The 27169-nt window shown below is 55.8% G+C and overlaps 16 protein-coding genes across 16 annotated transcripts, besides 8 other annotated features; 11 read left to right on the top strand and 5 right to left on the bottom strand.

Moving 5' to 3' along the window:
• Positions 1-87: 87 nt before the first annotated feature.
• Positions 88-511, bottom strand: ACLA_042130 (uncharacterized protein; the record flags this gene model as incomplete). The annotated part of the gene is made up of 3 exons (XM_001271416.1): positions 88-118; positions 187-301; positions 355-511. The coding sequence occupies 3 exons, from the start codon at positions 509-511 to the stop codon at positions 88-90; spliced, it is 303 nt and encodes a 100-aa protein (XP_001271417.1).
• Positions 157-185: a microsatellite.
• Positions 386-411: a microsatellite.
• An 18-nt stretch (positions 512-529) lies between the features above and the next one.
• Positions 530-569: a microsatellite.
• An 11-nt stretch (positions 570-580) lies between these two features.
• Positions 581-621: a microsatellite.
• Positions 583-626: a microsatellite.
• Positions 627-912: 286 nt separating this feature from the next.
• ACLA_042140 (uncharacterized protein) lies at positions 913-1264 on the bottom strand (the record flags this gene model as incomplete). Its single annotated transcript, XM_001271417.1, has 3 exons — positions 913-943; positions 1006-1126; positions 1177-1264. The coding sequence occupies 3 exons, from the start codon at positions 1262-1264 to the stop codon at positions 913-915; spliced, it is 240 nt and encodes a 79-aa protein (XP_001271418.1).
• A 1678-nt stretch (positions 1265-2942) lies between these two features.
• On the top strand, positions 2943-3894 carry ACLA_042150 (putative MFS transporter; the record flags this gene model as incomplete). The annotated part of the gene is made up of 5 exons (XM_001271418.1): positions 2943-3025; positions 3079-3294; positions 3345-3524; positions 3581-3643; positions 3714-3894. The coding sequence occupies 5 exons, from the start codon at positions 2943-2945 to the stop codon at positions 3892-3894; spliced, it is 723 nt and encodes a 240-aa protein (XP_001271419.1).
• Positions 3865-3888: a microsatellite.
• A 511-nt stretch (positions 3895-4405) lies between the features above and the next one.
• On the top strand, positions 4406-6310 carry ACLA_042160 (lysophospholipase family protein; the record flags this gene model as incomplete). Its single annotated transcript, XM_001271419.1, has 1 exon — positions 4406-6310. The coding sequence occupies one exon, from the start codon at positions 4406-4408 to the stop codon at positions 6308-6310; it is 1905 nt and encodes a 634-aa protein (XP_001271420.1).
• A 196-nt stretch (positions 6311-6506) lies between these two features.
• ACLA_042170 (uncharacterized protein) lies at positions 6507-6678 on the bottom strand (the record flags this gene model as incomplete). Its single annotated transcript, XM_001271420.1, is given in 2 exon segments — positions 6507-6525; positions 6545-6678. The coding sequence occupies 2 exon segments, from the start codon at positions 6676-6678 to the stop codon at positions 6507-6509; spliced, it is 153 nt and encodes a 50-aa protein (XP_001271421.1).
• Positions 6679-6991: 313 nt separating this feature from the next.
• On the top strand, positions 6992-8389 carry ACLA_042180 (wax synthase family protein; the record flags this gene model as incomplete). Its single annotated transcript, XM_001271421.1, has 1 exon — positions 6992-8389. One exon carries the CDS (start codon positions 6992-6994, stop codon positions 8387-8389), a length of 1398 nt encoding a protein of 465 aa, XP_001271422.1.
• Positions 8390-8767: 378 nt separating this feature from the next.
• Positions 8768-9962, top strand: ACLA_042190 (isopenicillin N synthase family dioxygenase; the record flags this gene model as incomplete). Its single annotated transcript, XM_001271422.1, has 2 exons — positions 8768-9082; positions 9159-9962. The coding sequence occupies 2 exons, from the start codon at positions 8768-8770 to the stop codon at positions 9960-9962; spliced, it is 1119 nt and encodes a 372-aa protein (XP_001271423.1).
• A 1011-nt stretch (positions 9963-10973) lies between these two features.
• Positions 10974-11693, top strand: ACLA_042200 (acetolactate decarboxylase; the record flags this gene model as incomplete). The annotated part of the gene is made up of 1 exon (XM_001271423.1): positions 10974-11693. One exon carries the CDS (start codon positions 10974-10976, stop codon positions 11691-11693), a length of 720 nt encoding a protein of 239 aa, XP_001271424.1.
• Positions 11694-12272: 579 nt separating this feature from the next.
• ACLA_042210 (putative dimethylallyl tryptophan synthase) lies at positions 12273-13739 on the top strand (the record flags this gene model as incomplete). The annotated part of the gene is made up of 1 exon (XM_001271424.1): positions 12273-13739. The coding sequence occupies one exon, from the start codon at positions 12273-12275 to the stop codon at positions 13737-13739; it is 1467 nt and encodes a 488-aa protein (XP_001271425.1).
• Positions 13740-14363: 624 nt separating this feature from the next.
• ACLA_042220 (uncharacterized protein) lies at positions 14364-15770 on the bottom strand (the record flags this gene model as incomplete). Its single annotated transcript, XM_001271425.1, has 5 exons — positions 14364-14770; positions 14818-14885; positions 14952-15328; positions 15386-15538; positions 15597-15770. 5 exons carry the CDS (start codon positions 15768-15770, stop codon positions 14364-14366), a joined length of 1179 nt encoding a protein of 392 aa, XP_001271426.1.
• A 742-nt stretch (positions 15771-16512) lies between these two features.
• ACLA_042230 (carboxylesterase) lies at positions 16513-18433 on the top strand (the record flags this gene model as incomplete). Its single annotated transcript, XM_001271426.1, has 5 exons — positions 16513-16785; positions 16869-17088; positions 17144-17228; positions 17280-17790; positions 17855-18433. 5 exons carry the CDS (start codon positions 16513-16515, stop codon positions 18431-18433), a joined length of 1668 nt encoding a protein of 555 aa, XP_001271427.1.
• Positions 18434-19095: 662 nt separating this feature from the next.
• Positions 19096-20043, top strand: ACLA_042240 (short-chain dehydrogenase; the record flags this gene model as incomplete). The annotated part of the gene is made up of 1 exon (XM_001271427.1): positions 19096-20043. The coding sequence occupies one exon, from the start codon at positions 19096-19098 to the stop codon at positions 20041-20043; it is 948 nt and encodes a 315-aa protein (XP_001271428.1).
• A 574-nt stretch (positions 20044-20617) lies between these two features.
• Positions 20618-22014, top strand: ACLA_042250 (protein kinase domain protein; the record flags this gene model as incomplete). The annotated part of the gene is made up of 5 exons (XM_001271428.1): positions 20618-20799; positions 20861-21192; positions 21251-21558; positions 21612-21774; positions 21830-22014. The coding sequence occupies 5 exons, from the start codon at positions 20618-20620 to the stop codon at positions 22012-22014; spliced, it is 1170 nt and encodes a 389-aa protein (XP_001271429.1).
• A 586-nt stretch (positions 22015-22600) lies between these two features.
• On the top strand, positions 22601-23775 carry ACLA_042260 (alpha/beta hydrolase; the record flags this gene model as incomplete). The annotated part of the gene is made up of 3 exons (XM_001271429.1): positions 22601-22757; positions 22804-23563; positions 23616-23775. 3 exons carry the CDS (start codon positions 22601-22603, stop codon positions 23773-23775), a joined length of 1077 nt encoding a protein of 358 aa, XP_001271430.1.
• A 434-nt stretch (positions 23776-24209) lies between these two features.
• Positions 24210-24345: a microsatellite.
• Positions 24215-24346: a microsatellite.
• Positions 24347-24528: 182 nt separating this feature from the next.
• On the top strand, positions 24529-25473 carry ACLA_042270 (acylglycerol lipase; the record flags this gene model as incomplete). The annotated part of the gene is made up of 1 exon (XM_001271430.1): positions 24529-25473. The coding sequence occupies one exon, from the start codon at positions 24529-24531 to the stop codon at positions 25471-25473; it is 945 nt and encodes a 314-aa protein (XP_001271431.1).
• An 81-nt stretch (positions 25474-25554) lies between these two features.
• Positions 25555-27113, bottom strand: ACLA_042280 (DUF895 domain membrane protein; the record flags this gene model as incomplete). Its single annotated transcript, XM_001271431.1, has 3 exons — positions 25555-25734; positions 25795-25891; positions 25945-27113. The coding sequence occupies 3 exons, from the start codon at positions 27111-27113 to the stop codon at positions 25555-25557; spliced, it is 1446 nt and encodes a 481-aa protein (XP_001271432.1).
• Between the last annotated feature and the right edge of the window lie 56 nt (positions 27114-27169).

The following is a 27169-nucleotide window of genomic DNA, read 5'->3' on the forward strand; positions in this document are numbered from 1 at the left end:
TTATTCCTTTTGGTTTGTTCTGTGGTATCGCATTATATCCTCGTCTTGCAGTTTACGTACATCTCCATGGAATCTCATTCTCTTTATCTAGTTGGAAAACTTCTCCGGCACCTTATATCTGTAGATCGTTAGGAAAGGGACATTCAGACGGAGGAGAAGAAAAAAAGAAAAAAAAAAAAAACAAACCCCGTCGCCTTCTCGAACTGCGCCCTCACGCCGTCGGTGATCTTCTCGTTGGTGGCCCGCATCTTGACGGGGTCGACCTTGCCGCCGCCGAACTTGCGCTCCAGAGCATCGAGGCCTGTAGAAGACTTAGCAGAGCTGTCCCTTGAAACGGAGTCGGGGGAAACCTACCACGGTCGAGGTAATCCTCCTCGGCCACCGCCTGGTTCTGGTTCTGGTTCTGGTTCTGACCCTGAGGCTGGTTCTGGGCCTGGTTCTGGACAGGGGCGGAGTCCTGGTTGGACTCGCTGCCGGCGAACTTGGAGGCGAAGCTGGTGAGTTTATCCATGTTGATAGTGTCGATTGCGAGAGAGAGAGAGAGAGAGAGAGAGAGAGAGAGAGAAGAGACGAAGAGAAGGAGGAAAGAGGAAAAGGGAAAGAGGAAAAGGGAAAGAGGAAAAGGGAGGGGTTTATAAGTACCTCAAGGTAGCATCGGAGAATATGTCCAAATCGGGGTGAGCTCGTATCTGATTGGTGGACAGCAAGATAAGGTTTACCTGTCACGTGACCTACTGCGATCTATTTCAGCCAATCAAATACGGTCTATTGTAATGCCTGAGGCATACTATCTCGTCCCAATCAGGCAACAATGGAATTATACACTGGATAAAATTGTTCATGCATTAATCATCATCCTCATCCTCATGCTCATGCTAATAATACAGGGTCATATCTCTTCGGTCATCCCATCTAGTTGGAGATCTTCGAGGGAACGTGGTGTCTATCCTGGTCAGAACCCATCTGTCGCTCTTTCGCGCAGGGAGAAGTAGCTGGAGAACATACCCCGTGGACTTCTCGAAGTGGTTGCGCGCACCGTCGGTGATCTTCTCGTTGGTCCCGCGCATCTTGTTGGTGTCGATCTTGCCGCCGCTGGCACGCTGCTCAACGGCATCGAGGCCTGTCTCTGTTAGGACGGGTTCGTTGGATCTGAAGGAAGGAAGACATCGGACATACCGCGGTCGACGTAGTCCTCCTGACCTTGAGCGCCGCCAGCGTGGCTGCCGCCGCCGAGTTTGGAACCGAGGTGAGAGAGCTTGTCCATTTTGGTTGAGTGTAGTGAAGGAGTGAAGGAGGTGTAGTGGTAGAGTGGATTGAATTGAGATGGTGGACTGGACTGACGAGGATTTATATAGGGCTGGAGGATGGCCGACTCTCTATCTGATATCCCCGCAATGACCGAATGGGCGTCATGGCTGATTGACGGTCCAAACCAGTGAATTGGAAGCTGGAAAGTACAGAGTAATGCTCCAAGCGACTATGAAGAACGCACTCTGATTGGCTGGTACAAATTAAGCGACGTCAGGCGTGATGTCATCTTGTAGATCCTCTTGTTGACTCTCTTGACTCTCTCGCCGTCTCTCTTACACCACTGTGGGTAATGATACTATTATTGCTCGATTCTTGTTCCTGCACAGCCCTATAGGGCCATACAGCATACCATAAATGCTGCTGCCTGCGCTACAGGCACATCACTTGGTCCAGAATGCTGCAAGACCTCAGGCATTCTGACATCGACTACCCCAGAACAGTGCCTTCAACGTCATATCCTTATTCTAAAGGTCAATTGCCTGTGATACATAGTACTATGTTGAATACTGACCATCGGTACTACTGATTTCATGGCCTGCCTAATATCTGCGGGCTACAGGGGTATCTGGCGAGCACGGGAATCATGCTATGGGTTCCTACGAGGAAGATATGAGATCCCTGTTTGACAACGCAATTCTCATAGTAAATTGGATTCGACGCCGAGCACAGGATACCAGCATATACAAGTGAGGGAACAGCACTCGGGCATTATTAAACTGATAGTCGAATATGGCAGACTTTAGGAAACTTCCAGTATGATTCAATATATCGACACTACGCCATGCTGTCGAACAACTCTAGACATCACCTTTCTCCATCCGATGAGCTCAAAGATTCTACTCTTGCACGCTTCTGCATGTTGACCTTTTAGACTACTCTTATTTATATGAGGTCCTCAAACCAGACATGTCGCGTGGATAGCTGCAGCGAGGAGAGCCCGCGTCCAGACAGTCCAGCGTTGTGGTGACTGATCTCAGCGCAAAGCCGGCTGGCAGCGTTTGCATTTCTGGGCCTGGAATCGACAGTGGAAAGCCCGGAGTCGCAAACCGTGCATTCAGCTGATGGTTTCTTTCGCCAGGGGTCCTGTGGGGTGCATGGCATTGAATCATGCTCACCCGAGACGGGCTACTATGCGCACCATTATACGGGGATTGTACAATGCACGACGCGGATGGATATGGGACTACCACTAAGAACACCACGCTTCAGGAATCGTCATTTTTCACATTCTGCAGAGCTCTGCAGAAGACGGAGCAAGGCTACATCGTACGTTGAGCAGGATTAGGGCGCCAATGTAGGGCTGTGGCTTGCCTTCCATTCAACAGACCTTTCACGACTGTTTCTACCTCTACACTTCTCGAAAGCGTGTTCAAACCGCCCACCTCAGGCTCTGATACAACACAGAAAGATGACCTAGTCCCTCGAGAATCATGCGGATTAATTTAGCTTATCTCTTTCGTGCAGCGTGAAGTCTGACGAGACTAACACGGACGGTTGCTGCGGTGGATCGGAGTTGGTCCGCTGCCATCTGATCATCCTATGTAGAGATCTGGGGTACATATGATCGATTGAGTCGGGGCGCTCGTAGATCGAGAGAACGACCGGAAACACTACAAACAAACACCAGCATCATGTCCAAGTCCGACTACACTGCAACGAAGCCGGAGGATGGCCAGGACGCCCTCTACAAGGCAGACGCCTCCAGGAGCGCCAAGTGAGGTAGGTGACAGATCTCCTGGAATTCAAACCCAGCTGATTGGAACACAGGTCGAGGTGGTACTACCACCGCCAGGAATTGAGCGACCGCATCGCCTGGTTCTACGCCGGTAGCTCGCTCGCCAACGCCTTTGGCGGCCTCATTGGCGCTCTGTTCATCATCGAGGGCGTCATCACCGTCGGCGTGTCCCTCTTTTCGACCCTCTTCCTCCCCAACTACCCGGACGACACCGCCTGGCTCGACGAGACCGAGCGCGCCTACACCCAGTGGGGTCTGATCAACGACGCCGGGGAGGTAACGACACCGGTTCTGCGAGCATCAAGGAGGCCCTGGTGATGGATTTCAAGGACAGCCGCATCTACCTGTTCATCCTGCTGCAGCATCTGTCGCTGCTGTCGCAGACCTTCCAGTACTTCTTCCCCACCATCGTAAAGGCCCTGGGCTACGGCAACATCGAGACCCTACTCAGCACCGCCCCCGTCTGGATTGCAACCTGGTCCTCGGGCCGCACCAATGACCGCGGATTCATATCATCGGTCTGATATGTGTCAGTGTCGTGGGCTGTGTCATCTGCACGGCGTCCACCAACATCGGAGCCAAGTTCGCCATGTTCCTGTGGGTTCTCCTTTCCCCCTTTGCTCTTTTTTTTGAAGACCAGTGGGATAGCTCACGTAATACAAAATAGGATGCCCATGGGGGCTATTTTCGCCTACCCCTGGGTGGCCAACTCCTTTTCCCGCCCCCTGGTCAAGCGCTCTGCCACGATCTACGGCAGCTACATATGGCCCGCATCCTTTGGTCCTCGCTACATCCCCGGCGGCGCGACTATGGCCAGCGTGGCCGTGCTGGTGGCCGTGCTGGCCTAGGTGATCCGGACAGTGCATGTACGGATCAACCGAAGGCTGCACGAGGACGACTCGGCCAACCCTGGACTCCGCTATATTCTGTAAGATTCAGCCGCAGAGTGGAAACATGTAATTATATCGAGAGAGATATATGTGGATTAATGTATATATATGGCTTAGCTTCTGCTTGGGTTGCGGGAAAACGGTGCTGCCTGGGCGACATCCGCACACCGCATGGTCAGAGTGGGAAATGTGACTGCCTAACGACTGCTCAGCTCAGCCCTGAACGGTGCTTAGCGTTGCTTGGATGGGAAATACATTTTGATACATTTTAATTGGGCTGCTCGGGACCATCTCCACCGTTTGCCTCTCTGCAACTCATCCGATTCGTCCTTGCGCCGTTCGTCGTCGATGATGCTGCCGGCTGACCCGGAAGTCTATCCATAGATCAGCTCGAATATATCTACCATGATCGACGTCAGGACTAACTGAACACTGTCAATCACAACACAACCTCCCCATTCTGGCTAGAATGAAGGTATTCACGCTCGCAGGAGCCGCAGCCCTGCTGGCGACTGCGACGGCCAGCCCCCTGGACGTCTCCATCCGCGCCCTCCCCAATGCCCCTGATGGCTATACGCCCACCGAGGTCTCGTGTCCCGCGACGCGGCCCAGCATCCGCGGTGCAGGGTCACTCTCGCCGAACGAGACCTCCTGGCTCGACATCCGGCGGGCCAACACCATCCAGCCGATGAAGGACCTCCTCGGCCGCCTCAACCTCACCTCCTTCGATGCCGCCGCCTACATCGACCGCGTCGCGAAGAATGTCTCGAACCTGCCCAACATCGCCATCGCCGTGTCGGGAGGAGGATACCGGGCTCTGACCAACGGTGCCGGAGCGCTGAAGGCGTTCGATAACCGCACCGACGGCGCCACGGGCCGGGGCCAGCTCGGCGGCCTGCTGCAGTCGGCCACGTACGTGTCCGGGCTGAGCGGCGGCAGCTGGCTCGTGGGCTCGGTGTACATCAACAACTTCACGACCATCCAGCAGCTGCAGGCCGGCGGCGACACCGGCGACTTGTGGCAGTTCTCCACGAACATCCTCGAGGGCCCCAAGGCCAAGCACCTGCAGCTCCTGTCGACGGCCGACTACTGGAAGCATCTGGCGGACGCCGTCGACGGCAAACGCCAGGCCGGCTTCAATATCTCGCTGACGGACTATTGGGGCCGCGCATTGTCGTACCAGTTCATCAACGATCCCGCCGACCGCGGCGGGCCGGACTACACCTGGTCGTCCATCGCGCTGACGGACAGCTTCCAGCGCGGCGAGATCCCGATGCCCATCGTGGTCGCGGACGGCCGCAACCCCGGCGAGGTGCTGGTGGGCAGCAACTCGACCGTCTACGAGTTCAACCCGTGGGAGTTCGGCTCGTTCGACCCGAACATCTTCGGTTTCGCGCCGCTCGAGTTTCTGGGCTCGCGCTTCGACAACGGCCGGCTGCCGCGCGACGCCTCGTGCGTGCGCGGCTTCGACAGCGCCGGCTTCGTCATGGGCACCTCGTCCACGCTCTTCAATCAGTTCATCCTGCACCTCAACAAAACCGACCTGCCGGACGTCGTCCGCGACGCCTTCGCCCATATCCTCACCTCGCTCGGCCGCGACGGCGATGACATCGCCGTCTACGCGCCCAACCCGTTCTACGGCTACCGCAACTCCACGGCCGCCTACTCGCAGAGCCGCGAGCTCGACGTCGTCGACGGCGGCGAGGACGGCCAGAACATCCCGCTGCACCCGCTCATCCAGCCCACGCGCCACGTGGACGTCATCTTCGCGGTCGACTCGTCCGCCAACACCCACTACAGCTGGCCCAACGGCAGCTCGCTGGTCGCCACGTACGAGCGCTCGCTCAACACCACCGGCATCGGTAACGGCACGGTCTTCCCCCCCGTCCCCGACGTGAACACCTTCATCAACCTCGGGCTCAACACCCGCCCGACCTTCTTCGGTTGCGACGCCGCCAACCTCTCCGCCCCGGCGCCGCTCGTCGTCTACCTGCCCAACGCCCCCTACTCGGCCGCCAGCAACACCTCCACTTTCCAGCTGGCGTACTCGGACGCGGAACGCGACGAGATCATCACGAACGGCTATAACGTGGTGACGCGCGGCAACGGCACCGTCGACCATGCCTGGCCGAGCTGTGTGGGCTGTGCGATCCTGTCGCGCTCGATGCATCGGACCAACACGGCGCTGCCGGAGGTCTGCAACAGCTGCTTCAAGGAGTACTGCTGGAACGGCACGCTCGACTCGTCGACGCCGAAACCGTATGAGCCGACGGCGGTGTTGGGGAAGGGTCAGGATAAGTCTGCGGCGTCGAGGGTGGGGGTGAACTCGTTGCTAGCACTGGTTGTGAGCGTGGGCGTTTTCACCTTGATCTAGGCGGATATGCGGTGTGCATTGATATCTTGTGTATAGTTGGACAGTGTTGGATCTTGGGAAAAGTGTCTCAGTCATAGTAATTATTTCAAATACAGCTTGGATGCTATCAACATGATCGTTACTCGTAACTCTGTGCCCTGCCCGCACTCCGGTCCCATCCCCGTTTCAATTATCCTTCACATCGACAATTCTCCTGTCAGACGCGCACGATAAGACTAAATGAAGACAGCATACTATTTCTTCCGACCGCGGGACCGGGCACAGCGGTCGCAGTAGTACTCGTCCATGTAGACGTAGGTTCCGTTCACCAGCTTGGAGACGTAGTACTTGGTGCCTTGTTCGTCGAAGCAACCTTCGCAGATGGCCATTTTGGGGAGATTCAGGCTTAGGATAGAGTTTGGAGGGTTTCGGTGTGTCAAATTACTGAGATATATGGTGATATTTATCCTTCGACCTGTCAAGGCTGGATATGATTCTACGGACAAGACTGTACGAGGCTGCCAGGAAGTATACTTCAGCCTCGCCTTCTCGCATTCAAGCAATCAATATTGGCATGAATAGATCAATTAAGCCGGATTGCAAGCGAGATGTCCGTCACCATAACAACCATCCCTTACTTCGTCCAACCCGACAGCTCCACGAGTCCACATCCCAGCCATCACCACCATTCATCCTCGAAGCATGGCCCTCTCAGCACTGCCCTACCAGCAATTCCTCCGTGCCAAAGAGTCGGAATTCTTCTCGCTGATCGAACAAGGCTCGATCTCGCCATGGCTGTTCCCGCACGACTTTCTCGTCGTGGCGATCCCCATCCTCGCCTTGTGGATTCCGGCCGGCCGGCCAGGGAGCCTCGCGGTGAGATACGCGGCCTTTGGCGTGGTCTGCGCTCTTTCGATCCGTAGTATTCTGTACACGCGATGCTTGATAGGAGGCGGCACGATCGTCGGTTTCTACTACGCGTTTGTGATCATCTGGAGTGCCGTTTTCCTCGTGTTCAAGGATGTCCGCACGGAATGTTACCGGATTGAGAGGAGGGATGGGTCGTTCTACTGGCAGGGCTATCCGGACACCCTATACCACCGGTTGACCTGGCTGCTGGATCTGTTCAGCAGTCTGCGTGGTGTAGGATGGAACTGGCGGATTCCCGGCCTCCCGCGTCTTCCAGAGGTCGATCAACCATGCGTGACGGAGTACCGCGCAACCAGCCTTCTGAAGACCTCGCTCTGCAGGACCGCAGTCTACTATGTCCTCATGGACATCCTCAGGATGCTCGTCATGCTGGATCCGTACTTCTGGGGCCTCATCGACACGCCTCCGCTCCCACCGTTGGACCGAATCTACCGGTTCTCCCCCGCACTGATGCGTCTCGCGCGCACCGTCATCTCCGTCCTCTGGATCCGCACCGTCATGGCCTATCTCTTCTCCATGGTCCCTCTCTTCGCCAGCATCATCGCCCTCCTCCCAGGCGTCAGCGCCCACAGCCACACCCCCCCGGACGCACCCTGGCTATACCCGCCTCTCTTCGCCAACTTCTTCAACTTCCGCACCGTCCTCGACCACGGCCTGCCGGGCTGGTGGGGACGGCGGTGGCACCAGACGTATCGCTACGCATTTGCCGAGACGGCGCGACACTGTGTCCCAGTGCAGTCTAGTCAAGAGCGCGATCGATTCCTGCGGCAGTGTGTCGCTTTCCTGCTGAGTGGGATCATGCATACCTGCGCCGTGCATGCGCATTTTGCTCCACGGGCGCGGGTTGGCGGTGGGAGTCTGCTGTTTTTCGCTGTGCAGCCGGTGGGAATGCTCCTGCAGCAGAGGCTCAGGCGGGGTTTTGCCGAGGGGAGTCGCTGGGAGCGGGCGTTTACCCTGGTGTCTACGTATGCGTGGCTGTATCTGTCCATCGGCCCATTCTGTGACGAGCTGGCTGCGGCTGGGACCTGGGGGTATGATGAACCCGTGCCGGTCAGTTTGGCTCGGGGACTGGGGGTGATTGAAGGGGAGGGATGGTGGGTGTGGGAGAGGAGCTATGTGAGGTGGTGGCGAGGGCAGAAATGGTGGCAGAACGGGATTCAGATCATCTGAGTGTCTTGAAGTATATTAGAAGGCATCTTGAGAGAGAGATATCATGGATAATGCCACTGTTTTAGGGCTATCTAGTGTGCGTGGATACCGTGCGAAGACTGGCCCGAAAGATACTACTACAGTTGGATAGCCAACTCAACAGCATCCGTATAGAATATAAATAGACCAGAGGACAGATAGTATGAGTGCCTGCATAGAAGCCGATATCACCGTGGACAGGGCGTGGTCTCCAGGTCTCCAGGTCTTCAACTCCCCAATTCTCAGCCGAGGAAGACATCAAGACGAAGCACGCCATCGCGGGGCAATATCTCCCGCCGATCAAGCGGCGCAGCTTCGTGTCTTTCTTCTTCACCGTCGAGATCCGTAGGAACACCCACAATGGGCTCGATCACTCCCACTTTCACAGCCATTCCCATCCTCGACTACGCTCGGTCGACATCCCCCGACACCAAACCGCGCTTCCTTGCCGAACTGCGCCATGCGCTGGTCCATGTGGGCTTCTTCTATCTCGTCAACGCGCCTATCGCCCCGCATGTGCGCCAGACCTTTGTCGACCAGTCGCTGGCCCTGTTCGACCTTCCCCTCGAGAAGAAGCTCGAGATTGAGATGGTTCACAGTAAACATTTCCTAGGATACTCGCGCCTGGGCGCTGAAACCACCGCGTCCAAGGCGGACTACCGCGAGCAATTCGATGTTGGTCCACCTCTCTCTCCCATGTCTACAGGATACAGGATACAAGATACAAGATCGATACTAAATGGAGTTACAGTTCGCTACGGAGCTACCGCCTCCAGGCCCCGAGGAGCCGCTCTACCGCAACATCCGCGGCCCAAACCAATGGCCCGACGAGTCCTCCATCCCGGGCTTCCGCCGCGCCATCGAGGCCTACCTGGCGGAAATCGGCCCTCTCGCCGACGCATTCCGGACCCTCATCGCCGAGGCGCTGGACCTGCCGCCCACCGCGCTGCACCCGTTCTTCGACGTCCCGCAGCAGCACAAGCTCAAGCTCATCAAGTATCCGGCGCCGCGCACCGCGGCCGACGCGCAGGGCGTCGGCGCCCACAAGGACTCCGAGTTCCTCACGTTCCTGCTGCAGGCGACGCCCCACGCCGGCCTAGAGGTGCAGAATAAAGCCGGCGACTGGATCGCGGCGCCGCCGGTGCCCGGGTCGCTGGTCGTGAATATCGGGCGCGCGCTGGAGGCCGTAACCCGCGGCGTGTGCACGGCGACCACGCACCGGGTGAGTCTGCGGCCGGAGAATTTTGTCGACGCGCTGGGGAGGGCCCGGGGCCCGCGCTTCTCGTTCCCCGTCTTCCAGGGGATGAGTCTGGAGCTGTGCGCGGAGGATATCCGGCTGGATATCCCGCGGCATATCCGGGACCTGGTGCGGGATGAGCAGGTGCGCTCGGATGCGGAGCCGACGTTTAATAAAGTGTTCAATGGGAAGACGGGGGAGGGCACGCTGCTGCACCGCATCACGAGCCACCAGGACGTGGGCCGGCGGTGGTATCCGGAGCTGCTGGACTGGGCACTGAAGGAGAGGGGAGGACGACAAGGAGGGGCAGCAGCGTAGTCTATCTAGTTGTGACGGCGCCGACAATCGTAGCTAAATGGAGACTGTGCCGAGTCCTTGATTCGTGTGGTAACGGACTGAATTGATGTGTCCGCGCCGACTGTTTGCAACAATGGAGTGCTCCCGCGCGTGTATAAAGATGATAACCAGCACTATCGCTTCCACCGTAAGATCCTCAAGGACTTCTTCTCCAAGCGCTCCGTCGCCGAGCGCGCCCTGAAGCTCATGCAGCGCTTCGAGGATGCCTACCACGATAACCGCATCGTGGGCGGAGTTGGAGAAGTTGCCGTATCTGGTGTGTATGCTCTGAGCTGGTCTTGAGCATACAGCTCGAAGCTAACGGAATAGAAGGCCGTGAATAATGAGGCACTCTGGATGTCGTCGGGGTTGATCATTCGCCTGCCGCGAGTCTCTGCAGTATGGCAACTATGCCATTCCTCGAGGGGTAAGTCATCCTGGTTTGGTGTTGGTCTCGCGAACTGGGTAGACGCCTGTGAGCATATCATCCTATTTTGTCCACCAAGATCCATCTTCCCGGAGCTATAAGCCTCTAAGCCCGAGCGCTGGCTGCAGTCTACAGGGGCGACGAACCGCTCACTCGCCTCCTGGTCGCGTTCAACAAGGGCAGTTGGTCATGTCTCGAGATAAAGTGAGTGTCGTTATTATTATAATATTTGTATTAATTGCTAACGAACAGCCTGCCGTATATGAACTCTACATGACCATTCGCCTACTGTGCGCGCCGCTTCGACATGGAGCTATACCCGAGGGGCAACAACAACATCCAGGTGGTGCGAGAGATGGGCATGGATATGTATGTAACGGTGTACGGGCAATGGCCTGTCGAGCGACTCGAATAGCATCGTATTTGTAGGAAATGCAGCGAAAACCGTCCGTTCAGCCAAAGTGGTGATGGATGATGTCATTGATCCACTCGATATCGCGCCTCAAATCGTACAATCCCAAACTCATCCTCGCACACAAATCTCTCCAACAACGTACACCTCCAATATGGCCAACATTGTCTACCAGTACTCCGTCCTCAGTGCCCTCATGCAGGGCATCGCCGACGGCGGCATCACCGCTGCCCAGCTGCTCACCCACGGCGACCACGGGCTGGGTACCGTCTCCCACATGGACGGCGAGATTGTCATCGTCGACGGGGAAGCCTACCACTTCACCTCGGACCACCGGCTGCGGCCCGTGCAGCCGACCGACACGCTGCCGTTCGCCATGGCGACGCGTTTCCAGCCCACATGGAGCAACCCAGTGCACGACCTCACCATGGACTCGCTGTCAGCGGCACTGGCGCCGCTTCTGCCGTCCCGCCAGAACAGTTTCCTCTCCATCCGCATGGACGGCAGCTTCCGCAAGATTCTGTTCCGCGTGGTCCCTGCGCAGTCCGTGCCGGGAGAGCCCCTCGGCGCCTTGGCGAAGAGGCAGGATCTCACCACCCATGTCGCCGTGTGTGGGACGTTGTTTGGCTTCTACTCGCCGCCGTTTACCACTGGGTTCAGCGTTGCCGGTTTTCATTTGCATTTTCTCTCGCATGACCGTCGGATGGGCGGGCATGTGTTGTCCTTTGACGCAGAGGAGGGCGAGCTCAAGGCGGCCGTCGCCAATCAGTACCAAGTAGAGTTTCCGCAGTCGGAGAGCTTCCACCAGGAGCCGATCAGGGCCTTTGTGGAGACGGAGATTCATCAAGCGGAGGGAACGTCTGGGAGTGATTGAAACGAAGGTGACAGCCTGCTAGCGGCATTCGAGGATAGCGAGCCTGCCTCGTGCTCATAACGCGGCGAGTACATAAAGCAGTGAACTTCCATGTAAATATTGAAGAATCTCGACATCAATTGATCAAACTCAGCGGCCTGTTGGCCCTGCTCTACTAAGCCCTCTACCGCTGAAGCCCCTCCACGATGACACCGTCCCACAGGGCTTCACCTTTGACAACGTCAACTATCAGATTAAGGGGGGCGAGGTGCGGTTGTTTCTGGGCTTTGCGTCGGGGAATGCGGGGGATCGGCAATCTAATCTGTTTTTTTCCTGTCTTGTAAGTCGTAGGGATCAATAGAACTGGCGCGCATTCCGGGGCTCTGGTATGCACGGCCGCATCCGGCACCACAACAGCAGCCAGGAACGGGTTGAAATGACGTACAAGTAAACAAAATTGTGGTTGACTGTCGCATTGAGCATTGCTGCGTCATTTGTGACACCTGTAGACATGTCACTATAGAGATCTAGCTGAAGATGACGTGGTGCTGCATGTCTACGAGCATATTGACTACTGCGAATGTTAAACAGCGTCAAGCCATGTCCAAATTCGTCGGCGCGAAACCATTCTCGCATGCGGAAATCTCCCCCTGTCACTACAAACCGGATATAATCCCTTGTGTCCCTCGCAATCTGCACTCCATCAAGCACAATCAAACCATCACCATGACCGTAACAGCCCCCTCTATCCCAGAAACCATCCCCGAGAACGCGGAACTGCCCAAGGGCAAGACGCCCATCCGCGGCGTGCCACATACCCCGACTCACACTTCCTCGTGGGACCTGACCTCGACCTGGCTGGTCGGCGCCAACGAACACGTCCGCGCCTGGTGGGACGCCCTCGGACCCCAGATAGCCTCCCTCGCCGACGAAGCGGGATACAAGATGCTCGCGCAGACCGAGATCCTGCTCCTCCTCCACTCCGTCCTCCTGCCGCACCTGGGCCGCTATCCGCCCATTCAGGAAAAGGCCCCCGTAGAGTACCGCTGGACCTGCACGGGCGACGAACACGACCACGAACATGACCACCCCACGCTCACGCTGGCCATCGAAGCCGCCGGCGACGCAAAGAGCACCAGCCATCTCACCCGCCACCATCTCCAGGCCACACAGCAGATCCTCGAGCTCCTCGCCTCGCAGCTGCCGTCGGTCAGTCTGCGCTGGTACCGCCACTTCGTCCAAGCCTTCCACATCGACCACCACATGGACCACTCGAGTCATCACCGCTCGTCGCGACACACCGACGCGGACCGCCCGCGCACGCCGCTGGCCTTCGAGTTCGCCGACACCGGGGTCGTCCCGCGCGTGTACTTCTCGCCGCCGGCGCAGGCGCAGGAGGAAAAACCCTCGCTGGCGATCTTCACCGACGCCATCCGGCCGCTGTCCGAGAGTGTCTCGCTGCTGGCGTTTGAGGAGTTTGTTGCCTTCGTGGATAACCATCCCGTGGGCGTGACGCTGACGCCAGAGGTGCTCGGGGTGGACTGTGCGGCCGCGTCGGCGTCGCTGTATCTGCATGCGCATACGCCGCTGACGAACTTCGAGAGCGTGATTGCCATCCTCACGCTGGGTGGGCGCGTGCATGGCCGGGACCTGGCGATTATGGAACTGTGGGAGCTGCTTTGTGCGATGCTGCGGTTGAAGCATGTGAATCGGACGTTCTCGTGGGGGGATGAGCTGCCTGGTCGCGAGCGAGAGGATTGGCATCAGGGGCTGAGATACTGCTTTGAGATCATGCCCGAGAGGGAGGTGCCGGAGGTGAGTGTCGACATCCCGGTGGCGGGTTACGGACGGGACGAGGATGTGCTGGTTGGTCTTGAGAAGTTCCTGAAGAACAGAGGGCAGAAGCCGTGTGCAGAGGGGCTGGCGAGAGTGGTGCATATGCTACGGCGGGGCAAGACTGAACATCAGCCGGTTTTGACGCATATCGTCTGCTCCCTTCAAGGGGGGGTCTTGAAGGTAACTTCATGCATGGAACCAGGGCTGAAGCAGCAGTACGGTGAGGAGTAGAAATGTATTTATTGATAGCCTAATCCTTAGGGTGGTCAGCCAGGGTGGAATGAAGTCCGGCGAGAGCTAGAAGGAAAGGAAGACAGAGCTTCATTGTGTAGACTGTATGCTCCAGAGAAGATGTACCACCATCCGACGGGTAATGGGCTGGTTTATATGCCCCGACGATAGGATAGAGGGCCCGAGAGAACAACAATTGCTTGTCCTTGGCGCAGTGGAGGATCCCTGGCTTCATATATACGCGGACTCTTGGTGCATACAGCCTCGTATTCAATCAGGATATATCGAAAGGAATATGAATGCGAGACTTAGGAATGTGATCAGACGTTTAACCAGGGTGTGCCAGGAGGAAATGTGCTGCTGTCGGGATCATTGACTGCATGGCTTTGCACAGGATGTTCCCTCCAGTAAGGAAAGTTATACACACCCACTACGGATCTGGCTCAGGAACGAGATCATCCGTCCCCAGGTAAATGGCAAACATGACTCGCAATGGGTTGATTGGACACCAGCTAAGCAGAGCTACTATCATTCACACAAGCAACACCCCCCAGTCTTCCGTCAGGGATGACACGTTTGGTCGATTCGTCTATGCGAGATCCATAATATACCAAAAAGCCAGCATTAGTACCCCCCTCCCTTTCGGAACGGCCGAGAGGACGCATCCGACCTCCGATCATCCTGATAGGACACCTCGACATCCATCACCCGCAGGATCTCGTGGCTGGTCTTCGTCTCCTCGATGTCGTTCAGCTCGTACCCCCGGGTCGACACATTGTTCGAGTAACTGCCCCCGCTACCATGCAATTTGCGCCAAGACATATCCTTGGGATCCTGCAGCGAGCCGTTACTCCGGTCCCTCTGGGTTTTAGGGCGCGAGCGAGTTCGCCCGGACGGGGGGTTCGAGCGCGGCGAGCCGAAAAGCCACGGCAGGCAGAATTGTAGCGGCTGGTGGAACACGGGGAGACAGGCGCAGATGATGCCGACGTTGGCTTCGATGACACTCCAGATTGTTGCCGGGATTGGGCCGCCTGATAATCAGCATGATGCAGTTTGGCTAGGCGAGGATGGAACTTACTGGTAGGGTCTTTGTTGTCGGCGGACCCGGCCAGGGTAGTGGTGCGTACGATACTGGTGATGCAGACGCTGAGGGATGGTTATTGATGGTTAGCTATGGGCATGGTGAACCTGAAGGAGAAAAAAAAAACATACAATAGTCCCATGCCAAAGATTGCCACGACCGCCATCTTCTTTGCTCGTGGAAGATGCAACGTGGTGACCGGGTGGATTGGCAGCGTCAGGATTGCCACGTCGCTGAGTATATTGATGACCGCGTACGACAGCCACTGCGCCTTGCTGTTGACACAGGTCTTGTGGACGATACTCTTATCCCAGAACGAAGCTATTGGCGTGCACTGGAAGATGGTGACGAGGATATATGCCAGACCCCAGGCGACCAGGAAGACGATTCCGCCATAGCAAATGCGGCGAAAGACCGGCTGGATGAAGATGCGCAGATACAGGCAGAGGAAAGAGATCTTGTTGATGGTAATGACGACTTTGTACATGACCTGGGCCGCAAAAAACCACTATTCGGTCAGTATGTATGCATGTCCCTGCAGCTGGGAGAGCGACGACGGGCGTACCTTCAGCGCGATGATCCGGTCATGCGGTTCGATGTCCCTGGAATGTTTGCCATAGCCATAATGCACGGCTAGACCGTCAGTGAATACTCGATCGGTTGATGAGATACCATCCTTACCAGAACATTCGGTTAGAGAGAGCAGCACAGACGAGATCTACCCGCGATCAGCACCCACGATCAAACCCCCCCCATCACCAACTCGAGTGCCATACCAGCGACGCCAGAATCGTCCAGTCGTCCGTTCCCACACGGCGATTATAGTAACGGATGGCCAACCGACCGCCCACAAAGAGGCCGGACAGGATGACCATCACCACCGACCAGATCCATAGCGTGAAGCCGCGATTGGGCACCGTTGGCGTGCTTAAACCAATCTCATAGGACATGCTGGCCGCATCTTCACAGCTGCATGACAACTGTGGACTGCGTTGAAGAAGGAAGATCAATGCCCACGGAGGGGGGTGATTGAATCTCAGCTGATCTAGGATTCTTGAGCCAGTGCTAATCGGACGCTCGTGTGGAAACAAGCTACTACAACACCAAATTCGAGAGGGATTGGCCCTCCGTGGTGGAAGCAGCTGCGACACGGGTGGATATCATGGCGTGGAGCAGATCGAGATGAGCCATGGGAACGGGAAAGTTGTCCGGCATTCGAGCCTATTCCGGCGGTCAATCCGTATTGTTTCATCATGGCGGTGGAGAACTTGAGGCTATTCGCAGGCTCTCGTAAAATATGCATGATATTAATCCTTCAGCGTTTCAATTTAATGCAGAACGATATTCTCTACCCCTGAACAATGGCCAAGGATGGTCTCACTCCTCGTCCCTGTAACCCAACTATCTATTCGTCTAGAGAGATATCGAAACTGAACCCGAGCTAAAGGAGGAAGTTCTACGAGACACTAAAAGAATTCCTCCGACCAAGTGGACCATGTCTGAGTCTTTAGCGAAGCGCAATTCTCCTTCGGGTGTGGATCGACACCGTTCGACTCGAGAAACAGCCAACTATATTAGTATCGGCGCATCCTGCAGCCCCGTATACAGACAGTACTCTTGGAGAGAAGAAGGAAAAATAGTAAAAAAAGAAAACACACTTCTCGCGTTGCCTCGGGAGGGAACAATTGCACCATGAACCATTTCCGTCTCGGTTTCTGGCAGACCCTGCTGGTCCTCGTTACTGTAGTCAATGCCCAGTTGCTGTCCGATTCACACTCCAGGCCATACAATCCCGTTGGGCAGTCGGTGCAGACCAGCAGCGGTCTTGTCCGAGGCCATGCTGCATCGGAGCCTACGGTGTCTGAATATCTGGGGATCCCCTATGCCGTCTCACCAACAGGAATCGGTCGATTCGCACCCCCTGTCCCATATAACGGCACCGGCACCATCCTTGCCAACGGTTATGTAGGTCTCGGGTCTCCTGTGTCATATCATCATATGTGGAGCTGGGCTGACTTGGAATGATAGAGCCCGTATGTTATAGGTAGCCCCCAGGTCTCAGGATCCTGTCTAATTTGTGCAGGGATTGTCCCGCCAATATCGCCAGTCTCCCAGCTTACCCGGGACTGACGCGGCAGGGCGCGACGATCTTCAAGACCTTTGCGCAGCAGTTGGGCACGCCCCAGAGCGAGGATTGTCTGTATCTGAATGTGTGGACTAAGCCGACGCAGAAGTTGAAGCCGGTCTTGGTCTTCATCCATGGTGGCCGTATGTTCCATGGGAATCCTGCCGCTTCTATCTACTGAGTACTGAACAAACCCAGGTTTCAGCGTCGGAGGTGCTCACAGTCCCATGTACACGGGCGAGCACCTCGCGGCCAAGAATGATGTCGTCGTTGTCACCTTCAAGTTGGGCCTCTCCCTCTCTCTCTTTTCCATAGCACCCCGCTGACCAGATAGCTACCGGTTGAACATCTTCGGATTCTCCGGTGCCCCCGGGCTCCCCCAGAATGTCGGTCTGCTGGACCAGCGCATGGCCATCGAATGGGTGCACAGCAACATCGCGGCGTTTGGCGGAGACCCAGGGCGCATCACCATCTTCGGGCAGTCCGCCGGCGGCGCCTCGGTCGACTACTACTCATATATCTGGACGGACAAGCCGCTGGTCCGCGGCTTGATCTCCCACTCAGGCACGGCCTTGAGCTTCCGACCCAACACCGCCGAGGAATCAGCCAGCTACTTCTACTACGTCGCCGGCACCCTCGGCTGCGGCAACTCCACGGACCCCGTCGACCAGGTGGTCGCGTGCCTCCGTCAGCAGCCCGTCGCCGCGGTGCTATCGGCCGTGAAGAAAGTGCCGTTTGCCCCGTCGCCTGCTCTGCCCCAGCCACAGTTCCACCCCACCGTGGACGGGGTGACGGTGTTCGATAACTACGCCGAGCGCTCGGCACAGGGCAAGTTCATCAAGACTGTACGGTCCCCCCCGCCCCTCTCTCTCCTGGGTAGAAAAAAAAATCATAGCTGACCCCAGCCAGCCCTACCTCATCACAAGCAACAACAACGAAGCGGGATACTACCGCATCAACGCCTTCGCCGGCGGGATCGACCTCACCGACGAGGCCTGGAACCGGTTCAACCAGGCTGCGTTTACCTGTCCTTCCTCTCGCGCTGCGGCCGACCGCGCCGCGCACGGCGTTTCCACCTGGCAGGCACGGTACTTTGGCGATTTCTGGAACCTGAGGCTCTACCCGACTAGCGGGGCGTATCACGGGACGGATCTGCACATGGTCTTTGGCACGGCGGAGGAGATCACGGGGATCCCGGATAGTGAGGTGGAAAGAAAGACGAATGCGTATATCTCCTCTGCGTGGGTGGAGTTTGCGAAGGATCCGGAACGCGGGTTGGAGAAGCTGGGGTGGCCGAAGTATAAGCCTACTGGTGAGGGTCTGGTCGCTTTTGTCGTCGATGAGGGCATGCTAACGAGGATAGGGAAAACGCTCGTCGGACTGGGATACAAGAATGAGTCCAAGGCGCGTATTCTGGACCAGAAGGTGTATGATGCCGGCTGCGCCGCACTGAATGGAGATACTACACCCGGCAAGGGGGCATTTTAAGTACATCTGGGGCTGGGGTATCCGTTGCGTATGGGCTAATGTTTGCGACCTGCCCGTCCCGTTCATTGGGGTTGTTGTCAATCATCTCGGGGGTCACAATAGCTGTAGAGATGGAATTGTCACCGTGCATTGGGGACTTGGTCTAGCTCAGCTGTATCAGCTATGTCGCTACATCAGGTTACATTGCGCACTCTATCTAGATTACCAGATGAGGTAGAATCAAAACTTCATCTTGTTCTCGTCTGACACAGTTATCGACTATTCAACAGTGATCGCCCTCCTTATTGAGCCGAAAGCATACTCCGGAGTATAACCAGTGGACACTAACACTGAGATGCGTAAAGCTAGTGCAAGAGACGGCCAGTTAGGTATACAGGGTCAGCCTTGAATAGTAGGAACTCCCCACCTGACAATGTCTTCATTCGCCCCTGTCTTTTTAGCTCTAAATGTAGCTATTCCTAGTCCAACTGGGTCAGTCAGCATTTAGTATAGTAGCTCAGATATGCCCGATATCTCCGATCCTGTATGTTCGAGACAACTACAGCACTCGACGGTATACCGATATAAATCACAAATGTAACCTCTTCTCGCTCATTTTCTAATAGCAACTTCGAAGCTACCAGCCTATCACCAGCTCTGCGTGCTAATCGTCGCGTCGACCAATGTCCCTCGTCTCTCGCGACCCCTTCCAGCTATCCGGCCGTTACGCCAACCGGAACCGATGGGAAGTGCTGAACGGTCCTGGGGATGCTCGCGTCACGGGGGAGCAGATCATTCATGACGAAGCGCTAGTCAATGCTTGGGAAGACAAAGTGGTCTTGATCACGGGTGTCTCGTCTGGCATTGGAGTCGAGACTGTACGAGCCATGGCCGTCACCGGGGCCACTGTCTACGGGACCGCGCGCAATATCGAAAAGGCAAAGGAGGCTTTAGGGTCGGTGCTGGAGACGGGGCGGGTGCGTCTGCTGCACATGGATCAAACCGATCTAGCCAGCGTACAGGCCTGCGCCACCACCTTCCGCAACCAAAGCAGCAGGCTCAATGTGATCATCAACAATGCTGCCGTGATGAACACCCCCGAGGACCGCACCAAGGATGGCTTCGAACTACAGTTCGGGACCAACCATCTGTCGCATTTTGCGCTCTTCTGGCATCTGCAGGATCTCCTGCTGCAGAGCTCCACGCCGAGCTTCCATTCCCGGGTTGTGAGTGTCGCCTCGGCAGCCCATCGCTATGGGCCAGTCCAACTGGATAACATCAACTTCGAGGGTAACTATAATGGCTGGTTGGCATATGGGTCCAGCAAGACCGCCAACATCTACATGACCACCCAGATTGAGCGACTCTATGGATCTCGGGGTCTCCGTGGATATAGCGTGCATCCTGGGGCATTTGTCAGTCCCAACCTCCAGAAGCATTCAACAGCGGAGATGGATGCCATCCAGAAGGACGAGAAGGTGTGCAAGTATCTGACCAGTCTGGCCCAGGCGTGTGCGACGTCTGTTTATGGTGCCACTTCTAGTGAACTAGAGGGCCGGGGCGGGTTCGATCTGGAAGGCGCATCAGTGGCGGTTCATCCTTGTCCTCCGGATGGGGATGCGGTGGAGTAACGGCAGTTGGGCATTTGACAAGGACAAGGAGGAGAGGCTGTGGGAGCTGAGCAAGCAATGGGCCAAAGTGGAATCGAACACTTGACGGTAGTATCATTAGTATGGAGGTAATCGTTGCCTTTATATGGGGGTCAGTAGAGTAGAGTAGTAACTAGTAGTAGGCGTATCTCTTACCCTAAATGGTACACATCGTGCTACCGGTCTACGGGGTCTAAGACCACAGCCATGGCAAAACTTATAAGAATCTAGATAGCTTCACTAGTTAGATAACTAACTAACTATACGTAACTAGGATCTTCCTACCTTTAAAGCAGCAGGAACTTCTCTTACGAAACGTACCAGCGGCGAATTGATCCGTTTCAGCCTCGCCATCATTATCGTTTCTCCCCCTGCGTCAAGCCAACTCTTTGCTCACCTCTTCTTCCGGACCCAAGTATTGAACAGACTTTTCTACCACCCAAGGTATTCCATTTCAGGAATCCAAGCCCTCGTTGCGATGCCAAGACAAAGTGCAATATTTACCAGGTGGAAGCAATTGATTACCCGACAGCCAACCATCAAACACCGTCGCTCCATGGCTACTCAAACTCGTCAGATCAACGCCTCGAGCCGTATTGAAGAGGAGACCCTTCCATTCTACAGACCCGAACAATTCTATCCGGTCCGCATGGGCGAGCTTCTTCATTCGAGATATAAAGTGTTGGGAAAACTGGGGTATGGAGCTTACTCGACCGTATGGCTATGCCGAGATAGGTGGTAGGACTCCTTCCATTACCGCTGGGTACCTGATGGTTAACACTAACTCGTTCTCTTTTAGCACCCGGACTTATGTTGCGGTCAAAGTTCTTACGGCCACCCATTCCGAGCAAAGATTCTCTAGAGAGGTGGAAGTTTACAAACACTTGAGCAAGCTGGGTCGATCTCATGTGGGAAGCGCCTATATTCGGGGCCTTTATGATACTTTCGACATCTCTGTCCCATACGGCATCCACCGATGTTTGGTGCATCCCCCGATGCACCTGTCAATCAATGCGCTCCGAATGCAAGCGAGGTCGGGCAAATTCAGTGAGCCTCTACTCAAGCAGACATTAATCTGTCTATTGCAAGCCCTCGATTTTCTTCACAGCGAGGCAAATGTCGTTCATTCCGGTACTGATCTGTTCTGGATCGCTTACGAATGTGCCATGGTCCGTTAACGGGGCTATAGATATCAAGGCATCGAATATTATGCTGAGCATCGACGACGAGTCAATCCTGACGGAATTTGAAAAAGAAGAAGAGCAACACCCCAGCCCACGAAAGACGCTGGATAGCACTCGTACAATCTATATGTCTCGCAAGCTTTCCCTACCGAAGCACGATTTATGGGGTCAACCCGTACTGTGTGATCTGGGAGAGGCTAGGATAGGGGAATTCCACCGAGGAAATATTCAACCGAATGTTTATAAAGCTCCCGAGGTCCTTTTTGACATGCAATGGAGCTTTAGTGCTGATATATGGAACCTCGGTGCCGTGGTGGGTTGAGCCCTTTAATAACGTCGAGGAACCTTCTTTGACGATCATTGCAGATCTGGGACATCTTCGAAGACAAGCATTTGTTTAACGCACTGGACGAAGACAAGGAATACTCACCCTCTCATCATGTTGCTGAGATGGTGGCATACCTGGGGCTGCCCCCTCTACATTTTCTCCAGCGCAGCGAAGAAACGCGCAACGTTTTTGACGCGAAGGGTTAGACTCACTGTTGCTACGAGATTAATGAAGCTAATCTTCATATACTCCGTAGGGAATTGGTTAGGTGCCGGTGGTGTCTCCGTACCTTCACGATCATTGGAAGAAGCGGAAGAAAACCTCGAAGGACAGAATCAACAACTCTTTCTCCGATTTGTACGGTCAATGCTGCAATGGGTCCCGGAGGAAAGAAAAACTGCGAGGGAATTATTGAACGACCCGTGGCTGAGTTCGGCATAGGAGGAGTCGCATTTCAATAATGTTTCGAATCTTGCTCCAAACCGTGTTTTTAGGGACAGGAATTCTCTGTTTACTCGAAGGATACAGGCCAGCCTCTTCACTTATAATTCGTCTTTTGATTAATGCTTAGATCTTTATTTTATTACAGTCTAGCCTAGAGGGAGTAGCTATATAGTCTTTAGTAGGTTGTATAGATAGATAACAAATATACGCAGCCAGGGATCTTCCTACGAATATCCTTGCTATTCGATATCTTGATATGCCTACTATTTGATATAGTGTATTTAATATTATGAATATTTATTATACCTGCTATTCAACTCTTCACTAGATTAATACTCTGTAGTATGGGTACATTTCATGATATGCTAATAATATCTACTCTGAGACAGTGGCAGTAGGCAAATATTACTCTACTACTCCGTGGTACTCCGGAGTAGGCAACAGTAAAAAATCTATCGTGGCAGCTTTGTAGCTATAGTCTGCCGTATTATGCTCTCCTGTGCAGGTGTCTTGCTATATACATAAAGGACCATAAAGGACCCTTCGCGATCCTTACAACTTTCCATCAGGGAACTCCACCGCAATGGCAGACTACTCGAAATACACCGGTCCCAGCGACGAATGGATTGCTTTGGAGAAGACATTGCCGCCAGCCCCCAATGACCTCGATATCCATACTCTCAAGGAGCTGGTCAACCGAGGAAGAGAGGCGGCGGCCGCCAAAGACATGATTGACGAGGGTATGTCCGCCATGCAGTGTGGATTGTATCCGTCTGACCCGAGTAGGGCTGCAATCCCAGGTTGTTCGACAGGACTACACCATCCCAACACGAGACGGATCCCAGTTGGAAGCTCGCAGCTATCGTCCGGCCAATGTACCCGCTTCGCAGCCACTCCCCATCTACCTGTATTTTCACGGAGGGGGGTTTGTCTTTGGCACGGTGGCGTCGGAGGATGCAATCTGCTCCCGAATTGTGCTTGCGCTGCGCCAGCAGGACACCCCGGTGATGGTGGTCAATGTCAACTACCGCCACACGCCCGAGCACAAGTACCCCGTCGCATGGAATGACAGTGAGGACGCCTTCCACTGGATCCATGAGCATCAGGCTGAACTTGCCGGCGACGGCGCGAACGTGGTGGTCGGCGGGATCTCGGCCGGTGCCTGGCTGACTGCATCGCTGAGTCTCAAGCAGAACCTCGGCAAGGACCGCGGATTGTCCCAGCGACCGAAGATCAAAGGCCAAGTCCTGGGAATCCCTCCTTTGGTTACAGAAGCCTGCTACGCCCCGCAGCTGAGCAGGCTCAAAGACCCTGAGCTGTCGAGCCGTGTGGACAATGCAACCGCCCCCATCCTCCCCGTCAGCCGCATGAAACTGCTCATAGAAATGTTGGGGCCCCCGGAAGATGAGACGGATGTGCGATTGAATCCGGGGAATGCCGTCGCTGCGCAGGTCAAGGGATTGCCCCCGGCGACGTTTGCCATCGCCGGACATGATCCGCTTCGGGATGAGGGGTTGTTTTACGCAGAGCTGTTGGCCGAGAATGGGTAAGTTCAACCGCCCCGGGACGGAGTGTGAAAGGTGATGCTGACTGGGTAGTGTTCCTACGAATGTCCACGTCTTCCCTGGTCTCCCTCATGACTTCCGGCGGTATGATGCGCTGTCCGAGTGCCAGAGATGGGATGCCGTCATGGCGAATGGAGTGAAGTGGGCATTGAGCAATCCGGCGCCTACAGTGTTTCAAATCCAGAGTAGCTGAGCAGTGGTTACTCGAGTATTAGCGTGCACAGTGACTTGCTATTAGCATAGAATGAAATCCTGGCGGAGTATAGGAATCCGACTGGTCATCTGCAGCTGGCATGTACTGTGCATATTTGGACGCTATCAATAGGGAATATAGTATTCTGATCCATTCCTATTTTTAGATCGCATCTAAAGTAATCAACAATTCAATATGGCTGTTGAGTTATCCTTCCGTATAGGCCTAACGTGTATAAATATACATATATGTACATATATAATCACCTATGAGCTGTTGGACAACAAATCCAGCATCATAGCGGTATTTCTAGATCTGGAGCACTCCGACATAGCATCTCTCAGCATGGGCATAGCTGGAATCAATTGGTGAATCGTACAAGCGAACCAATACGGACCTGTGTTCTTTCATCATTCATCGATATCACATCCAACGCTGGCTGCCTGACTGCCTTACTGCCTCACTGCCTTACTGCCTCACTGCCTTACTGCCTCACTGCCTTACTGCCTCACTGCCTTACTGCCTCACTGCCTTACTGCCTCACTGCCTTACTGCCTCACTGCCTTACTGCCGGCATACCACGCTAAGCCTCTTCGGGACAGCCGAGATCCGACGCGGCTTCCCACGTGCTCACCCACTCACGTGGCTTCAGCTCTCTATACTCGATGACTCGAAGACTCAAAGACTGAAAGACTTGAACTCAAGCTGAGTTCAAATCCATCTTCCCTGAACGGATCAGGATCATCCTCCATCATGACGGACATTCAAACCACCGAGGCCCAGTTCAAGCTCCCCGACGGAGTCCTCGTCTACCAGAAGACATGGACGGTAAGTCGGATCCACATCCCATCCCCTAGCACACACAGCGAGCTGACCATCCAGCCTCCCGCCCCGGTCGCAAAACTGCTGCATTTCCACGGCTTCAGTGACCACATCAACAACACGTACGACCTGTTCCCTTCGTTGGCCCGCCGCGGTATCCTCTGCACCGGGATCGACCAGCGCGGCTGGGGACGGTCGGCCCAGACTAAGGCGGACCGTGGACACACCGGCCCGACCGCAACCATCCTGGCCGACATGGCCGCGTTTATCGAGGCGCAGCTCGACACCGAGCCCAAACTGCCCGTCTTCGTGCAGGGCCACTCCATGGGCGGGGGGCTGGTCGCGACCCTCGCCTCGACCCCCAAGTATCAGTCGCTGGTGTCGCGCCTGGCCGGCATCATGCTCGAGGCGCCCTTCATCGGCCTCGACCCCAAACAGCAGCCGAGTGTCGTGACCGTGTTCTTGGGTCGCTTGGCGGGCCGCATCCTGCCACGGTTCCAGCTCGTGCAGCCCATGAGCGTTGAGACCGTTGTGCGCGACCCGGCCGTGCAGAAGGCCCTCAAGGAGGATCCGTTCAACCACACCACGGGCACCCTGGAGATGTACGCCAACATGCTCGACCGCGCCGCCGCTCTGTCATCGGGCAAGTTGGTGCTCAATACCGGCGTGAAATCGGTGTATGTGGCCCACGGTGACGGAGACCAGGTCACCAGCTACCACGCCACCAAGAGCTGGTTTGACCGGCAGACAGGCAAGGTTGCCGATCGCAAGTTCCAGACCTACGAGGGATGGAGTCATCTGTTGCATGCGGACCTGCCGGACAACCGGCAGGAATTCGCCGACGACCTGGCGGAGTGGATTTTGGCGAGGGCGTAGCTTGATACCATTGATGTTTGTTTTTTTGTTGATTGTTATATAGCACTCGGTCTACTATTATATCCGCAGCATTTGGTCAAATCACTCTTCTCCCCCCCTGTTCTCCAGCTGGCGCGCTTCTCTCTCCACCTTCTTGTCGCCCAACGACACGCCGATCTCCTTGACAACCAGCCACGCCGGCAGCAGTGCGATAGCCCACAATCCAAAATTCAGATAGCTGCTGCCCACCGAACCCATGATGTGGACGCTGTCCAGGCCGTACTGCCAGATATCAGTACACTCCATTCCTCGCGAAGCCAGGGGACTAGAAGGGATACGTACTGATACCGCCTGCGCGGCAGACTCGGTGCCTCGAAGCAGACTGGCCAGCCGGATCACTTCCTCCTCATTAGAAGCCAGATTGCTCACGACAAAGTACCTTGCATCATATCAGCGAAATAGTGCACGCGGCCGCGGGAAAGCAACACATACAGATACATGTAGTTCAACTGGAACCCAGCCACCCAGAATAGATACAGAGCGAACCCGCGTCCAAACCCGGAATCGACCCAGTCGTACGTCGGCCGCGTGCGGTGGTACTCGGTCACGATCACCGTGGCCCACACCCACCACGCGCCCTGCAGTCCCAGGATCACGATGAAGGCGCCGCGGCTGCGCGCCCGCAGCGACAGCCGCCTCGTATCCAGAAACGCCCCGAGCAGATTCCCGACCAGCAGCGCGATGATGCCCGACAGGAACGAGCCGAGCGCGCGCGCCCGCACCGAGAACCACAGCGACAGGAACGTGAACATGATCGCCTCGGTGAAGACGGCCTGCACGATCAGCGGCACGATGAGCAGGAAGTCGCGCCGGAGAAACTGCTTCGTCATCGCGCGCAGCTCGTACAGCGGGCGGTGCGAGATGTGCAGCCGCACGGGGATCCCGTCCGTCCGCTGCACCTGCGCCGGCTGGCTGAGGAGGAGCCCCGCGAAGGGGCCCAGCGCTTGCAGCGCGATGAACACCAGATACACCGTGTAGGACACGCTGCCGGCCTGGGCGCGACTGGAGTTGATGCCCAGATTGATCGCGCCGCCCAGGATCTGGCCGCCGACGCGGAAGCTCAGCCAGAACCCAAGGAAGCGGCCCTGGTTGTGTGGCTCCGGGTACGAGAGCGCGATCGCCGCCTCCGCCATCCAGAAGATCCCCGCCGAGAGCCCGCAGAGCGCGGCGCCGAGCAGGACGAACCACTCCGTACCGTATCGGTTGTTGGTGTACAGTCCCGCGGCATAGGGAGCGTATCCCATTGTCCCGACGATCAGCGTCCATTTGATGCCGATGAGCCGGACGATCGCGCTCCCGAAGAAGCAGGTGACAACCATCAGGCAGAAAGTCAGCGCGTTGGCCGTGTTGACCAGGTATGGTTTCTCTGCTCCACCGGCGCCGAGGGAGTTCATCGCTCCCCAGATACCCGGGGCGAGGAGGTTACAGATTCCAAGGATGAGGGCATTGTAGAAGGTCGAACGGTACCATTTGACTGATCTGTTAGGCACTGTATTGTGCGGTTGGAGGGTGCGCCTACCTGGGTACTTCTTTGGCTCCGGGGACGGGCTGTGCGCAATTTCCTCGTCTATCGGACGAATATCCTTCTCGGTACTGGTCATGACTATGGCCGATTGAGTTGAATACGAGGCGATCCTACAGCGATATCGATTGCTCT

The sequence above is a fragment of the Aspergillus clavatus genome, genomic scaffold (assembly GCF_000002715.2).
Source record: "Aspergillus clavatus NRRL 1 1099423829802 genomic scaffold, whole genome shotgun sequence".
Classification (NCBI taxonomy): Eukaryota; Fungi; Ascomycota; class Eurotiomycetes; order Eurotiales; family Aspergillaceae; genus Aspergillus; species Aspergillus clavatus.